The sequence below is a fragment of the Triticum dicoccoides genome, chromosome 7B (genome assembly GCF_002162155.2).
Source record: "Triticum dicoccoides isolate Atlit2015 ecotype Zavitan chromosome 7B, WEW_v2.0, whole genome shotgun sequence".
NCBI lineage: Eukaryota > Viridiplantae > Streptophyta > Magnoliopsida > Poales > Poaceae > Triticum > Triticum dicoccoides.
The window spans coordinates 635,681,269-635,698,119 of record NC_041393.1 but is presented as its reverse complement, the minus strand read 5'-3'; the positions used below and the strand labels follow the sequence as shown (position 1 = coordinate 635,698,119).

The following is a 16,851-nucleotide window of genomic DNA, read 5'->3' as shown; positions in this document are numbered from 1 at the left end:
TGGGGTTGCCGGATCATAACACATAATAGGTGACTCTTGACTTGCAAGATTGGATCAAGAACTCACATATATTCATGAAAACATAATAGGTTCAGATCTGAAATCATGGCACTCGGGCACTAGTGACAAGCATTAAGCATAGCAAAGTCATAGCAACATCAATCTTAGAACATAATGGATACTAGGGACCAAACCCTAACAAAACTTACTTGATTACATGGTAAATCTCATCCAACCCATCACCGTCCAGCAAGCCTACGACGGGATTACTCACACACGGCGGTGAGCATCATGAAATTGGTGATGAAGGATGGTTGATGATGACGATGGTGATGGATTCCCCTCTCCAGAGCCCCGAACGGACTCCAGACCAGCCCTCCTGAGGAAGAACAGGGCTTGACAACGGCTCCGTATCGTAAAACGCGATGAATCCTTCTCTTTGATTTTTTTCTCCTCGAAAGTGAATATATGGAGTTGGAGTTGAGGTCGGTGGAGTCCCAGGGGGGCCACGAGGCAGGGGGTGCGCCATGCACCCTCATGGATAGGGTGTGAGCCCCCTGACGTTGATTCTTTCGCCAATATATTTTATTAATTTCAAAAAGTTGCTCCGTGGATTTCCAGGTCATTCCGAGAACTTTTATTTCTGCACAAAAATAACACCATGGAAGTTCTGCTGAAAACAGCGTCAGTTCGGGTTACTTCCATTCAAATCGTGCAAGTTAGAGTCCAAAACAAGGGCAAAAGTGTTTGGAAAAGTGGATACGTTGGAGACGTATCACTTAACCTACACATAACATCCCCAACCAATTACAACATCACGATAAAAACCACTTAATTTCATCTAGATGTCCAAATTACACTAACATCAGCCAAGAGTGTGTTTATCAATTTCCCGTGACAGATGACTACGCTGCCACACCCACGTTCAACGTTCGCAATCTCTGCCCACGACACATGCACGGCCGACGCCTGCACGATTCCGCCGTGGTAGCGCCAACAATGAGCGTGCTCTCAAGAGCACTGTTGGGGACAAAGCATCATTTCTAGATCGTGCGAAGACTGTCATGTGTGAAGCAATTTCCAATTTATCGATCCCTCTTTTCCCCTGCCGTGCCACCCGTCCTCTTTCACGGCGTGCCGCCTGCCATCCTCCAAACAAAGGCATTGTTGCCCGTGCTCTTACCCATACGCTCCAAGGTTATTCACCCCAAAGGAGTACCAGCGACTCCTCCACCCATCGCCCATCAATGCTGGAGGCGCCAGGGATGAGCACAACATGGCTGCACACGAGGGCTGCCAAGTCGGTCCTGAGATCGCTCATCTCGTCTGGCTTTGCCCACTGCTGCTTCCAGACCTGGCCCATCGTCTCCAAGATGCAGTACTACCTGCCCTCTTTGGCTCCTTCGACAACTTCCTCCGGGCGCTTCGGTGTGGATCCTACCTTATCTCGTCGGACCTCGGCAAGGTGATCAAGCCCAATGTCGTGTTCCCGTGGGAGTGCGGGCTAAGTGACTACGATATTGTTAAGTGTGTATCCCTATGTCGAGGACACTGACCACCAACCCGGAGCGCATCCCGGCAATGGTTTCATGTGCTGAAAGATTAGGTGTGTCGTGTGACTCTAGGATGTTCAGGCAAGCGCGCTGCAGGCTATCATGTTTCTCGGTGAGGAGAAGGTAGCCACCAAACTGGAGTACCTGAAGAAGACGTTCAGGTGGGCTGATGCCGAACTGAGCATTAATGTGTGTAAGTATCCTAGTGTGCTAAGGAAGTCAAAACTGCAGAAAAGGTCTCAATTCCTCCTCTCCGAGGTGGGGTTGGAACTAGGGTACATTTCTTATCCATCGAATAATGCTCTGTTATATCATGGAGAGCCGACTCAGACCCCGATACTATGTCATGAAGTTCATTAAGGCAAATGGATTGCTAGGTCAGTACCGGGATTACTATAGCATATTCATGTTGCGCGAGAAGGTATTTGTGGATAAGTTTATATGACCTCACAAGGAAGCTGCACCACACCTTGCTGAATACTGTGCAATGGCTTGCAAAGGGGAACTGTCATCTAATTTTGGCATATCCTAAGAAAATTGGTAATGTGTGTGGTGCAAGAAAGTTTTCACTCTGCATAGTAAGCTAGTAACTTCTGTCTTGGTGTTCTATGCCTAACTGGATGTTGGCTATCTTTTATAGTGTGTCTGTTACATGTCAGTTTGGTCATTGCTAACTCTTGGTGTAACTGATAATTTGATTCCTGAACCCCGATCTATGTTGTTTGTCATTCATTAGAGAAGACTTTTAAAAATAATAAGTCCATTCGTATGATGTGTTTCCGAATTCTGTTGAGCATCATGGAAAATAGAATCACACGCGCACCTTGCCCCACCGTTTTCTCTAACAATTAGACAATGATGACTCTACCTTTTGGATAAAATTCTTTGAAAATTGGACATAAATAAAAGGCTGCATCTATTTATCTAAGCTAACCTAATTCCAAATTCAAAATGCAGTGCAAGGAAAATAAAATTTGATCTGTTTATCTAAGCTATCCTAATTGATTTCAATCCTTGAAACACCATCCTGATCCATTGCCTTAGTCATATTAGTGGAATATACAGTGGAGATCTTCCATGTTCTATCTACAAATTTGTGTCTTCCTGAAACATCTGAAAATAACAAATAAGAAAAGCCACTATGAAGTCAATTAAATTGCAATACTGAGGTGATGAATAGGAGTCTCGCTAAACCATGAACTCTAGTTTGCCATGAACCCAGATACTTTAAAATGTACAATTAAGTGTTGTTGAAAGTGAAGAAGGAAATGCAGAGTTTAGAGTAATATATACTCCTTCCGATCCAAAATAAGAGTCGCAATTTTGAACTAAGGTTCGTCCCTCTGATCCAAAATAAGTGTCCTAGTTTTGAACTAAGGTTGGTTCAGCCAACTACATGCAAATACCATAGATCACAAATAGCAGCAATTTTTCCTACAACTAAGTTCAGCATCATAAACAGTGAAGGCTGAAACCTGCACAAAACACAGTAGTAATACCGCAAGTTATGAGGCTGCAAGTTGGACTGCATTATTCACTATAAATTGCTTATTTGCACAACGGCCTTGGGACTTCTTTACCAGTGTTCAGTAGCAAGCAATGCTCAATCTAATAAAAACTTAGGTAGTTGAAGTGTAATAGGGGACAAAATAAAATTTCATCTCCTCAATCTTGAGCTAATACTACCGTAACACAATTTTTATAGAATTCAGTACAATAGTGACAATGACTAAAACAAGCATCGTTTCAATTTCACATTTTTTCTCCAAACTAATGCCAAGAGAAGTAAACCAAATATCTACTCTCTGGGAATGTATATCAGAATATGTAACATGAAGAAAGTTTGATCTTATGCCTTTGCGTATTGTGTCATAGTGACATCTCATCAATATATGCTACTATGTTTGGACTATCATTAATAAATCTCTAAGAAATTAAAGCTGGAAACCACTCTCCAGGTCAAGTGGAGGGAATGATGAGTAGAGGAAGCATTATTGTAATACATTGTTACCAATTCCTGCAAACAAGATCAATCCTAAGTACATATATTGTTCTTATTCAACTATATAAACGTTAAAATTATGCACTTGCAACCAACCGAGACCAATGCCTCGGTAAAGTGTGAAATAGTTGGTTCTCACTAAGTGATGAGTCACCTTGACAGTTAATGTCCTAAATAACATTTACTTCTGAAAGCATTGTCAATTAGCAACAGAAAATATATTCTAGAATGGCAATCCGTCCTTCATATAATCTTGTGAGGAATTATGCACAAAAGATGCCCATTTAAAAAGTCCGTATATGTTACTACTATTGCACATTTTAAGAGAATCCATACTTTCAACCCCCAGCCCCCCTAAATCCTTGCGGTCAAACAGCCCGGTTTACTACAAAAGGCAGTCAACAACAAATAAAGAAAAAAAATGCAAAAACAAAAGGAACGAAAGGAAAAAAACAAAACCTTGGGCCCATCCAAATTGCCCCAACCAACAGTAGGCCCGACAGAAAAAGAATCTAAAAGAACATAAAAGAAAGACCCCAAGCTGAAAAGAAACATAAGTTGATTGGAGTGTTGCGGGCCGGTGTAAGGCGAGGCGCGCAGGGGGTATGTTGGCCCTGCCCTTCCCCCGGATGCTCCTATACGCCGTCCGTCAGCGTCTGTTCATCGAGGCTTCGCTGAAGCGGCATGCAAACGGGCCGGCCCAAATATCACAGGTCGAGCGAAAAAAATCGAAAAAAGAAGTTGATTGGAGTGTTGCCGCCGGGGAGCTCCTATACAGCGCTGCAGGCGCCCGTTAACGATCCGGCGCCTGGAGCGCTGCTAGCATGGGCCGGCCCACTAGCGTGCTGCCCTAATTTCTTTTAGTTTTTTTCGAAAATAAAAATATGAAATGAAGAAAGGTTTACAGATTTAAAGAAAAAAAGTTCGTCCATTTGAAAAAATACGTTCATATCTTTAAAAAGGTTCATAAAATTTGAAAAAAGTTCATTCAAATTGAAAAAAAGTTAATCCAATTTCGCAAAAGTTCATCAAATTTGAAAAAAGTTGATAGAAATTGAAAAAAAGTTCATGGAACTGAAAAAAAGTTCATAAGTAAATTAAATAGTTCATCAATTTTCAAGACAAAATGTTCATTAAATTTAGAAAACGTTCATCAATATTCAAAAAATTTCATCAATCTCAAAAATGTTCACAGAATTTTCAAAAAAATGGTCGACCTGCGCCTAGATGGGCCGGCCCATTTACGGACGCCACAAGCACCGGTTAACAAAATGCACGTTAACTGGCGCCTGTGGCGCCAAATAGGAAATGCCTGCGGGCCAGTGTAAGGCGAGGCGCGCAAGGGGTATGCTGGCCCTGCCCTTCCCCCCGGGAGCGAAAAAAATCAAAAAAAGAAGCGCACGCAAGGATCGAACTCCTGACCTCATCGAGAAATAAGAATGAGAGGGATCATCCCGGCTCCTCAGCCATTTGGATCCCTGGCCGTCGAATCTGCGCGCTTGATGGAATCAGAGCCGCCGGATCGAGCCCTGAAATGACCTCGCCCGTCGGATCAAGGATGGGCTACTGCTGGAATGAATAGTAAATGTTTCTAATGCCTCCCCGGTTTGCCTGTTTACTCTGTTTAATCGACCGGGCGTCGCTGACGTGTGGGTCCCGTCGCGGGTGGGCCGCACGTGTCAGCGACCGTGGTTGTGGCTCCGGCGCGTCCGCCCAGTCGCGTGCACCGGCGGTAAAATATCCCGTGCCACCGCACGTTATATCCTGCCCCCGCCGAGGGTATTTTGGTCTTTTTGCTTCCAGGGGCGTGCGTGGCGTGTGGCGGTTCGCTCGTGCGGCTATGGGGTGGGGGAAGGCGGCGGCACATCCTTTTGTGCTCTCATTCGTCCCCCTCGTCTCTCTCTAGACGCCGCCGCCGCCAGCCATCCTCTCCTCCCAGCCTCTTCTCCTCCCCATCGGCCCCCTCACCCCCGTCTTGCATCTCCAGAAGGGCGCTGTCGTCATCCGCGGCGCCGGGGAAGGGGCGGAAGTGGAGCCTGCTGTGGCGGAGCGGATCCAGGGACGACGCCGGGGGTTGTGAGACGTCCTCGACCTCGTCGTCCGCCGCCGCGTTCTTGCATCTCCAGAAGGGCGCCATCATCGTCCGCGGCGTCGGGGAAGGGGCGGAAGGGGAGCCGGTTGTGGCGGAGCGGGTCCAGGGATGGCCCCGGGGGCTACGAGACGTCCTCGACCTCGTCATCCGCCGCCTCGGTCGTCGCGGCCGTGGCGCGCGCGCCGCCGGCGGACTTTCGCGTGATCAGGCAGGAGTGGGCCGCCGTCCGCGTCCAGGCCGCCTTCTGCGCCCTTCTGGTAACCAATGTGCAAAAATTCCTACGCTTTCTGATCTGATGCGATGCGGTGTTGGTGTCGATGAATTGATGATGTGTGTGTCTCGCGCGCGGTTGATAAGGCGAGGCGGTCACTGAAGGCGCTGCGGAGGATCGAGCGGCTACAGGCGCTGGTGCGCGGCCGGCTGGTGCGGAGGCACCTCGCCGTCACTCTCAGCCGCATGGAGGCGCTGCTGAGGGTGCAGGAGCGCACCATGGAGCGCCGAGCGCGCTGCTCCGCCGACGCTCAGTCACAGGACCTCAACGGCTTTGCCGATCCGCTCAGGGAACCTGAGGTACATATCTTTTTGGACTGAATGTCTTTTTGGACTGAATGTGCATTTGCAATACCGGATTCGATCAATGATTTGCGAGGTTCTCATTGCTGCAAATTTGATAGAATCGCTCTGTATCCTGTGGCAAGAGAATTTGACAGAATCACTCTGTGTCCTGTGGCAAGAGAATTTGATAGAATCGCTCTGTGTCATGTGGAAGAATTTTTGTTCCTATTATTACATTATAGACTATACTAATGCATCTTCCTTTATCAAGTGTGTGGCATATCTTGGCAGCTTAGTGGGGAGTGAGGTATATCCTCCTTTCCTATTTATTTTTGCATCTTTGTGTAATTATATTGTTCATGGAAACATTTATTTGGGACAACTGCATGATAGAAAAGTTACATGTTGGTAAGTTGCAGATGTGCCATGAATTCTACGGTCCTTGAACCCGCTTAATTCAGTTGTTTCCACGCTCGATTTTGTTAGTTTTCAACCTGCGAGGTGCCCTTGTAGGTCTTTTAGGCTGTGATGATCTGGGTATTATAATGATTGGATTGGCTTTGGTAGGTGTGCGTGTGTGGTGTATAGACCAGTTGTGGATTGAAGCCTGCTGAATTCAGTTGCTTCAGTGCTTGCTGTTACGCTCGACTTCCTATTGTTAGTTGTACCCGCTTGCTTCGAGTTCCTCGTGTGGTAGCACCCCATCAATTTGATGGGGATCACTGAGCTGCAGGTTGGAACTAAATCAGTTCATGTCCTGAGCCTTTTATAATTTCAAGTATCCTGCTAATTATCACCTGCCTTATGGCTAGAAATGCTTGCATCCATTTGGTGGTTACAATTGTCAACCTTTTCCTTATACTTGGCTTGTCGCTCACAATTGGCAGATTTATATATTGTTGGTGATGCATATATTTAGCACCACATTGAACATTTTTTGTGGCAGGACAGATTGATGGACAATTCTTTTAATTGTGTAGCTGTATATGAAGTTCCACATACATGAATCTCCACTCATCTGGTAAGATTCCAAGATAGGCTATATCGAAGCAATTTTTGTAAAAAATATTCCTTGCCACCAGACTATTATCAAAGCATTTTTTGCACGAGGTTGAATCTTAAATGTTGGGTGCTTGATAATTCATCCAGGCTGAGATCCACCACTGATGACACGAGTCTGCTACCCTGCTCTTGTGAAGGTAACCGAAGGCCTGCGCCTCCCACCGTGATATCTTCTCTTTGCTTGCACCTCTTCATGCGAGTTGTCTTCCTACCGCGGCATCACGGATCTGCAGGTCGACCCTTCTCCTCCTCCTCTCTGCTCCTCTATATGCATATTGGCCAGTGAGTGCCTTTTGTTTTAGTCTTTTTCCTGGTAGAGAGTAAGACTGTTATTCTCTCTTTGCACTTAATTTTGATCATTTCGTTCCTTGCTTTTTTTTTTACTGGAGTATAAATATGTGCCTTTTCCTCCTGGTAGGGCCTAGGATTATTGCTTCTGTTCCTTTCCTTTCTTTATTTGTTTGCTTCTATTTTTTGTCCATGGTCGTAGTAGCAGCTTACTGAATCCTTTTGTTTTCTTGTTTGCTTTTGTTGTGTTGCTGAGACTACCAAACAAAGCAATGACACGCACCTGGTGCAGCCCAATTATTATAGTCTGCCATGTAGCTAGGGTGGATATGTTGTTTGCGAGATGCGGTTCATCATAACATATGAGCTCTGTCTATGTTGCATTCATTGTTCTTCTTTTGTTTATTTACTGTCCCACATGTGTAATTTAGTGCTTGTGGATCCTTTAGTTTATTTAGCTCAATGGGATTGAGATCTAGATGTTGTTTCTGCCTAGAATTGGTCTCCATGGCAATGGATGTGTGGAAATTTGATTTGCCTCTCTAAAATGGATGCGCACAAATACTTCTGCTTCGTTCTCTAAAATGGATGTACACAAATACTTCTGCTTCGTTTTTCTATGGGTTTGTGTTTTATTTAGCTTTGCAGTCTTTTCTTTCCGTCTAGGATGCCACTTGATAGTTTTTGGCTCAGTGAAATATATATATATATATATATATATATATATATATATATATATATATAGAGAGAGAGAGAGAGAGAGAGAGAGAGAGAGAGAGTAACACTATTCTAATCCCAGGATTAGAATAACTATTTGAATCATGGCGCGCCTATATAGGGCCCGACGAGGTGTTCCCGAACTTCCAAAAACGCAAAACGGGAAACCTGGCCGGCCCATCAGACCCCTCCGACCGGTTTCATCCCCACGCCACGAACTTCCTCCCCACCCCCACCAAGCAACCGGAGCCGCCACCACGCCCGCATGCCCGCCGGCCGTCGGCCGCCGGAGAAACCGCCTCCTCTCCCGCACGCTCGCGGGCACCGGAGTCGCCGCCTCGCCGGCGCGGTCGACATCCACGGGGCGCTCCAATCGTACCAGCGCGGTCGCCGACCATGGCCCCAGTCGCCAGATCCTGCTGCTGCAGTCGGGGCCCCCTCCACCGATTCCTTCCGCTGCAGCTGACCTCTCCTTCGTGTTTCTTCCCCCACTGCCGCAGCCAACCCCACGTCCAACCGCCGCCGCGACATTGACGGGAGGTTGGAGATATCTACTGCAGTGGTGGAGACGGGGGGTGGGGAAGGGAGGAGCACGGTCCACGATGGAGGTCCGTCATGGTGACAGGGAAGAAGGCTGGCGGCAGGATCCGTCACGGCGGAGGTCCATCATGCGTCGCTCTGTTTGTTCTTGGCGGCGGCGAGGCTCTCCCTGCCACCACGCAGCCTCCTCCCAGTCGGGCCCAACCGCCGCAGCAGTCTACACGTTCACCCCTGCCACCTCCGGCCGTTCAACTACACAGCCCCAGGACGTTTGCCGCCTCAGCCACCCGGTTCCCACTACTGCAGCGCCAGGACGAGGCCCATGTCCTTCTTCCAGGCTCATATTTTTGATTTCAGACTGTCCATCGTTATGCACCCAATTTATTCAGAGAGATGGTCAGTGATGCTTGCCATGCTATGCTACTACAGGTTAGGCAAGGCAAACTGTGATGAAACACACTCACATAGGTATTTGGTTCTGGAAATTGGTCTGAGTTTGGCATAGACTGGTGCTCCATTCAGTACTCCATAGTCATGAAGTAATTGTTTTTTTCATTGAGAGGCTCATGAAGTAATTGTTGCCGTCACAGATCACACCTAATTGGCACCTCGGTGATCTCAGGGTCCAAGTTCGGTAAGTATTCAGTTCAGGAAGATTTGGTATACATAAATTTTGATCCCGTGATTAGAATAGTGTTTATGTATATATATATATATATATATATATATATATATATATATATATAGGACAAATATTTCCTACAAGCAGTGGTAGTTACCACCACTTGCGTTTTGTATGTTGTATGTACCATTTTTTGAGTATGCTCATTTTTACTTACAAATCCGTACGTATTTTACAAATATAACAAAAACTATGGGCTCATATGCAATTTTTTCATGTAACTTGCTTTGAAATATCTTAGATATAGTACATGAACATATTTAAAATAATAAAATAGTATATATATATAGTACCACATGGTAGTATATGAGACATGTGGGGTAACTACCACCGGGTGGTAGGATGGATTTTCACTTTGTACTTGGGATGCTAAACTTACCTGTCCAGATTAATTTATCTGCTTGACAGGCTGAACTTATCTATTTTTTGGGATATTGGACTTAAGAAATATATGCAAAACAATTATTCTGTCAATTAGTTCATATAATTTATCATTCGAGTTGCACCCTTTGCATTCATCTGCTATGTTTGTTTGTTACCCAAATCTCACAGTGTGTGAGTGTGGATTTGATTCATTTTAGCTTACGGTGGCATATCAAAATTTCTGTAGGTTACGACAGACCAAAAATATGGAAGATTCGGATATTGTGCCAGCACCTTAGCTCATTGAAGTGCTTTTCATAACTGCGAAGGACAGGTTGATCATTTGGTTGAGCTGTATCTCAGGCTTATGATTGATAGTCTCTGTCGAGCAGAGAAGTCATATCTGCAGTTAGAGACTTTGGGATCATAATATCTAAAAAAGTAACGATTTTGGCAGCCATGCATGAGTCGACAAATCTATATAAATCTGGAGTTCGCCAAAGCTGGCCACGCTGTTGCAGATCGATTTCTACTAGAGCTCTGTAGTTGTGGGTCCATGTTATTCTAGGGCTACCACCAGACAGTGACAAACTTTGCATATTAGGCATAGTAACTATTTGAATTATCAAAAATTGCTACCATTTGGTTACCACCAGAAGTTTGTCTATTGATAAAACATGGTCCAGGTAGGCATTTGGTCTGCTATGTTTTTTCAATAGATTTCTGATACGGGGCAACTATGATTGACCATTGCTGATATAAGTACGCTCTTGAGCGATCGAGCAAGCTGTTTGATCATACTGCATAGCTTTTGACCTATTCCTTTTTGCCAAACTTGATGTGTCGAGCTTTGAGCTACAAAATTGATGGTAAGTCAGAACTGCTTTATATAAACATCATCGTTTGTGATTTGCTTCTCTCTAATATTATGTCATTCTCAAGTCTATTCAGATTGCCCTCAAGGGCTTTATTTTCTTTATTTTTGTACGGATGTGTGAGAATGGATAATAAAAATGATGCATTTCCTATTTTTTATAGGGATGTGCTTGGTCGTGGAAGAGGGGGTGGCACTATCTTTCGTCCTTCTGATCAGGTCAGTTAATTGCTTCTCTTGGCTGTGTGTTTTATTTGAGACATGAACATGGATTGTCTGCAATTGGTGCTTCTTGTAGTACGCACCCTCTCACCTGTGGAAAGTAATATGCATTTAGTCTTTCCCCTTAAGTGATCTGCACACAACTCATCAACTTAGCTTTAAAAATTAAGTGGGTTGCTCCTCTCTTAGGAAGATTCCTGAATTAGTAGGTTAATTTCTAGATAGATACACAGGAACAATTTATTCCCTTCTTGCTATGTTGGTTATAATTACATGTTGTTTCATAATGAATTGTTTCCTTATCAACAATATTAAGTTGAGTTGTTGATCAAGAGGATAAACAAAATGCACCTACCATTTATAATGAATGGGTAGAGCATTGGTTATTGAAAGCTACAATCTCAGTTGAGCTTTCTTTTGGCTGACAAATATAGGTCTCACCCCCAGATGATATCGGTCGAGCCTTCTACTCAAACAAACTCATTTGAAGTGTAGGACTCTCATTATTTAGTTACATGGATCGGTTTTTGTGCTCTATCTATGAGGACTCTTCATTTTATCTAATTGATTGTCCGGTAGAGTCATAAACAAAGGAAGGAATGACTTGACCCGAATTAAGTAATTTTATGCTCTATTCTGTCTAGGTCTACCATAATTGGCTCATAGAACACACTATAATTTGGATACAGGATGTTTTGCATTGTAGAGTATTAGAATAGTTTTCTATTCATGACTATGCACATGATCACAAGTATCATGTTTATTGTTGACACTCAAGTATGGTAAGCTCTATTGTATGAGTAATAAATAATACTTCCTCCCTTCCAAAATAAGTGTCGTGGTTTTAGTTTACATTAGTTTATATTTGAACTAAAACAACAACACTTATTTTGGGATAGGGGGAGTTGAAGACATTTCTGATCCTGCGCTAATATAATTGATGCAAATATTGATAGACGTTCGAATTAAACTAAATTCTATATAGATATAAGCAACTGCTTACCCACACCGGTTTGATCCCTCGCTGCAGCACTACTCCGTCAAATGCACTAAGGAATGTCTCATGGAATTTCTCAATCCAATTGTTGAGCACTTTGGAAAGCACATATCTGTGTCTTCGTCTTCAATCCATCATTTTCCATAACCTTTCCAAATGTAAGCTCATGCATAGTTTGCTCCAATTCATAGGAACACTATATGACCAACATTAACTGAGCGATGTTGTTTTTCCAGGGGGGCAGTATGACATTGATTGATCGCTTCGTCTTCAATCACTCACTGTCCATAAACTTCCTAAGGTGAACTCATGAATAGTTTGCTCCAATTCATAGACACACTATATGACCAATATTAATTAAGCGCTGACGTTTTTTCAGCATGCAACATGATTGATTGCTCAGGAAAAGGATCTCCAATCAGGATGCATCAATGTGTATGCGATCTGTCTAATGTAATTAACTCCATAGTTTGCTCGTAAGTTTTATAACAGCATTGTAAATAAGTAGCAGCGCCGTACTGAAAGCCTGCAACAACAGCTAAATGGGTCAAAGTGGCGGGTGGAGTTCATGTGAAGTGCCACCTATGAAGTTCATTCACAAGGCGGTTGAATAAAGCCACTTATTAGTATGTTTAATAGCAATGGCTATGTAGTTCTTTCTTTATTATGTTGCTGCTCTTATTACTTTATCTCCAATATTCGCTCTTTTGGTACCGAACTTAATGTCGAGTGGTCATCTTTTGTGGTCTTATGAGTTATGAATGCATTGAACTTGATGCTGCCTTATAAGCTCATGTTGATATTGAACTCCATAATACCTTGCTTTTATCACAAGTGAATGAGGACATGACGTGCTTAACCACAACATTTGGACCGGCACCCTTGCGCCAAGGCGCGATCCCGATCTAGTTCAGGATTCTAGCGTGCCAAGCCAACCGAGCTAGCAACCTACAACGGTGTTAGCGCGGCGCGAGTCTTAAAGTATGTAAGCCGGCGGCAAAATCCTTTTTTCCAAAGAAATCTTTTTTTATAATATACGTTGAACAAAATTTAAAAGACAGTGAACCTTTTTTGGAAACAAACACTGAACAAATTTCATATACACAAATGAACATTTGTAGTATGTGTCGAACAATTTTTTAATGTACGGTGAACAAATTTTAAATACGCAATGAACACTTTTAAATATATGCTGAACAATTTCATAACATACGGTGAACATTTTTGTAATACGTGATGAACATTTTTATAATACTAGGTGAACTATTACATATTATATGATGAACAGTTTTATAATATACGTTGAACAAAATTTTAAAGACAGTGAACCTTTTTCGGAAAAAAAAACACTGAAAAAATTTCAAATACACAAATGAACATTTGTAGTATGTGTCGAACAATTTTTTAATGTACGATGAACAAATTTTAAATACGCAACAAACAAATTTTATATATGTTGAACAATTTCATAACATACGGTGAACATTTTTGTAATACACGATGAACATTTTTATAATGCTAGGTGAACTATTACATAATATACAATATTTCAAATAGCATGCTATTTCTCCGTTATAACGCGGTTATAGCATATTTGAAAGGGAGACGTTATGTTTTGGCAAAATCGGACGCTACGGCGCTAATCACGTAATTAGCGCGCTACACACGCTATAACATTGTAACATTGTAACGTTACAACGTGCAGACCATGCAAAACTGAAATAAGCATAGCTTAGCAGGCCAAAATCAACCCACGACCACTAGCTTTCTCACTCCTTTTATTAGATTCTCCCACTAGCTTTCTCACTCCTTTTATCAGATGCATATATTGCTTGCTCCTATGAAAAATTTAGTTCCTTAAATACTTTATTTCTAGATATATTTGATTTTTTTTGCAAACGCTATTTTGAAATATAGCATGCTATTAGTGCGCTATAACTTGTGTAGCATTTAGAGAAGGGCCTCACTATATTTTGTAGCACGGTATTTAAAATATTGATAATATATGATGAACATTTTCTTAATACGACAAAGATTTTCGTAATACACGGTGAACTTTATATAATAAATAAAGAGAAGAAAAAAGAAACAGAAAATAAAAAAGGAAACATAAAAGAATAAAAATAAAAGAAAAAGTAAACAAAACATAAAAACCCGGAACAAAACAACTGAAAAACGGACAAAAAGAATGAAAAAACTGGAAGCAAAGAACCATATAAGAACACGAAAAAAAACCCGCAAAGAACAGAGACGGAAGCAGCAACGAACGAATCCCGTACGTGGGCCGGCCCAATCGGAGGCTTGCCTCAGCGAAACCACAACGATCTGACGCTAAAGAGCGTTGCCCTTCCCCCCGCTCGCTGGCATCCGCCGCTGTCCGAGAGTCCGAGTCCTCCGTGGGCGCCCATGCCGACGCCGAACCAGAGCGCGCTCCGCTTGAACCCGTCGCCGCGTCCTCTGAGAGCCCAGCCTCTCCGCCTGATCTTGCAGCGCGCACCTGCAGGCATGACAAAGGCTTATGATAGGGTTGAGTGGCCATATTTGAGAGCAATAATGGTTAAACTGGGTTTCAACAAGAGATGGGTGGACATAGTGATGGGACTGGTCACCACAGTGAAGTTTTCGGTGATGTTCAATGGACAGAGATTGGAGGAGTTTGAACCGTCAAGAGGAATCAGACAAGGGGACCCAATATCTCCGTACTTGTTTTTGCTAGCAGCAGAGGGCCTTTCGTGCCTGTTGAAATCAAAAAAGGAGTCATCAAATTTGAGTGGTTTACAAGTGGCCCCCATGGCGCCACAGGTCAGCCATCTTTTATTCGCCGATGACAGCCTGCTGTTTTGTAAAGCAAATAGTGCGGGAGCTAATGAGGTGAACCTAGTACTGGACACATATTGCCAAGCATCAGGTCAGCGAGTGAACTTTGCAAAATCATCAATCTTCTTTAGTAAGGGAGTGCCCGAAGCCACCAGAGATGAAATAAAAGGCATACTCAATGTACCCAATGAAACATTAAATGAGAAGTACCTGGGGATGCCTTCAGACATTGGGAGTTCGAAGAACGGGGCTTTCAAATACCTCAAGGACCAGATATGGAGCAAAGTGCAGGGTTGGGTGGAAAACACCATGTCATCAGCCGGCAAGGAGGTTTTAGTCAAATCTGTGGCTCAGTCAATACCGGTGTTCTCCATATCATGTTTTAAACTCCCAAGGGGTTTATGTGAGCATCTCAACATGCTCATTAGAAGGTTTTGGTGGGGAAGCAAAGAAGGCAAAAGAAAGCCTCATTGGGTATCCTGGAAAAGCATGACGCAACCGAAGGGAATGGGAGGCCTGGCCTTTAAAGATTTTGAACTCTTCAACATGGCAATGCTGGCGCGACAGGCGTGGCGACTTCTCCAAGTTCCAGACTCTTTGAGTGCCCGATTGTTGAAGAGCATTTATTTTCCAGGGACTTCCATACTTGAGGCGACTTTGGGCAACCATCCAAGTCAGATATGGCGAGCAATCATCGAGGGCAGGGACACACTTAAGCAAGGGCTCATACGCCGAATTGGTAATGGTCAATCTACTCGCATTTGGGAGGATCCATGGCTGCCCAGAGATGAGATGCTACGACCATATAGGAGCATTCATCCTAATCCACCGATTATGGTTGCGGAACTCATAGACCACACAAGCGCTACGTGGAACAGCCAGCTAATCAACCAAGTGTTCAGGCCGATGGATGCAAGCATCATCTTGGGGATCCCAGTGTGCACACGCAATCTTCAGGACTTTTGGAGCTGGAACTTTGAATCAAGTGGAAACTTTACTGTCAAATCAGCTTATCGTATGCTTGTAGCAACAAGACAGCGCGAAGAGATGCTTGGCTTGAAGGTACGGATTGTACATCAAACACTGCGGTCGAGGAAGAAGCATGGAATACTTTATGGAGGACACAGGTCCCGACTAAGGTGAGGATGTTCCTCTGGCGTTTATCGAAGCATTCTCTGCCTATGGAGGACGTTCGTGCACATCGACATATGGCTGATAATGCTCATCGCGGACTGTGTGGTTCCCCTGATTCTTGGAGACACTCTCTGGTCAACTGCACAAGTTCGAGATGTGTGTGGGCACTAGTTGATGAGGAGCTTGCACAAAGCCTGGTATCGAACACGGAACCCAACGCTAAGCAGTGGCTGTTCACCTTCATGTAGACACTAGCTCATGACCAATTTGTTCTACTGGCGGTCACACTCTGGGCGATATGGACGGTGCGTTGCAAGGCTATTCATGAAGGCATTTTCCAGTCGCCACAAGCAACTCACTCTTCTGTCAGGCGATTCATCGACGAACTTGACATGATCGCTATGAGAAGCCCGGCGACAAGGGCAGCTCCAGCAATAGGCCATGCACGAACGACTCGCTCCAAGGACCCCCCTGCTGGTTTTGCGAAGATCCAGGTAGATGCGGGAGTTAGAGCGAGGAAGGGTGGCGCGGCTGCGGCAGTTTGCAGGGACGGGCAAGGCAGTTATCTCGGCAGCTCGGCGCTGGTGGTAGCTGGTCTGGAGGACCCAGCAATCCTTGAAGCAATTGCGTGTTGGGAGGCGTTGGCACTGGCGGAAGACCTCAACATCCACAACTTTGTGATTGCATCTGACTGATTGCATCTGACTCCAAACGAACGGTGGCTAATATTTCATGCGGAGGCAGAGGAAGGAATGGTTCTATCATTCAAGAAATTAATTTTAGAGCATCTACGTTTCAATGTAATTTTTGTTTTGAAGGTCGTGCGGCCAATGTTAACGCAGACAAACTAGCCAAATACTCACTTAGTCTCGGTCCGGGGCGCCATCTCTGGTTAGGCCAACCCCATGATCCGAGTTGTATCCCACCCAATGTGGTATTTAAGTAATAAAATT

General features: G+C 44.0%; 1 protein-coding gene across 1 annotated transcript; it reads left to right on the top strand.

Annotated features, from left to right (window-relative positions):
* The first annotated feature begins 1,276 nt into the window (after positions 1-1,276).
* LOC119339263 lies at positions 1,277-12,670 on the top strand. Its single transcript, XM_037611386.1, has 10 exons — positions 1,277-1,531; positions 1,626-1,742; positions 5,359-5,904; positions 6,005-6,217; positions 7,183-7,223; positions 7,352-7,497; positions 10,893-10,947; positions 11,981-12,105; positions 12,184-12,248; positions 12,327-12,670. Exons 1-9 carry the CDS (start codon positions 1,277-1,279, stop codon positions 12,204-12,206), a joined length of 1,521 nt encoding a protein of 506 aa, XP_037467283.1. The 3' UTR covers positions 12,207-12,248; positions 12,327-12,670.
* Positions 12,671-16,851: the final 4,181 nt, after the last annotated feature.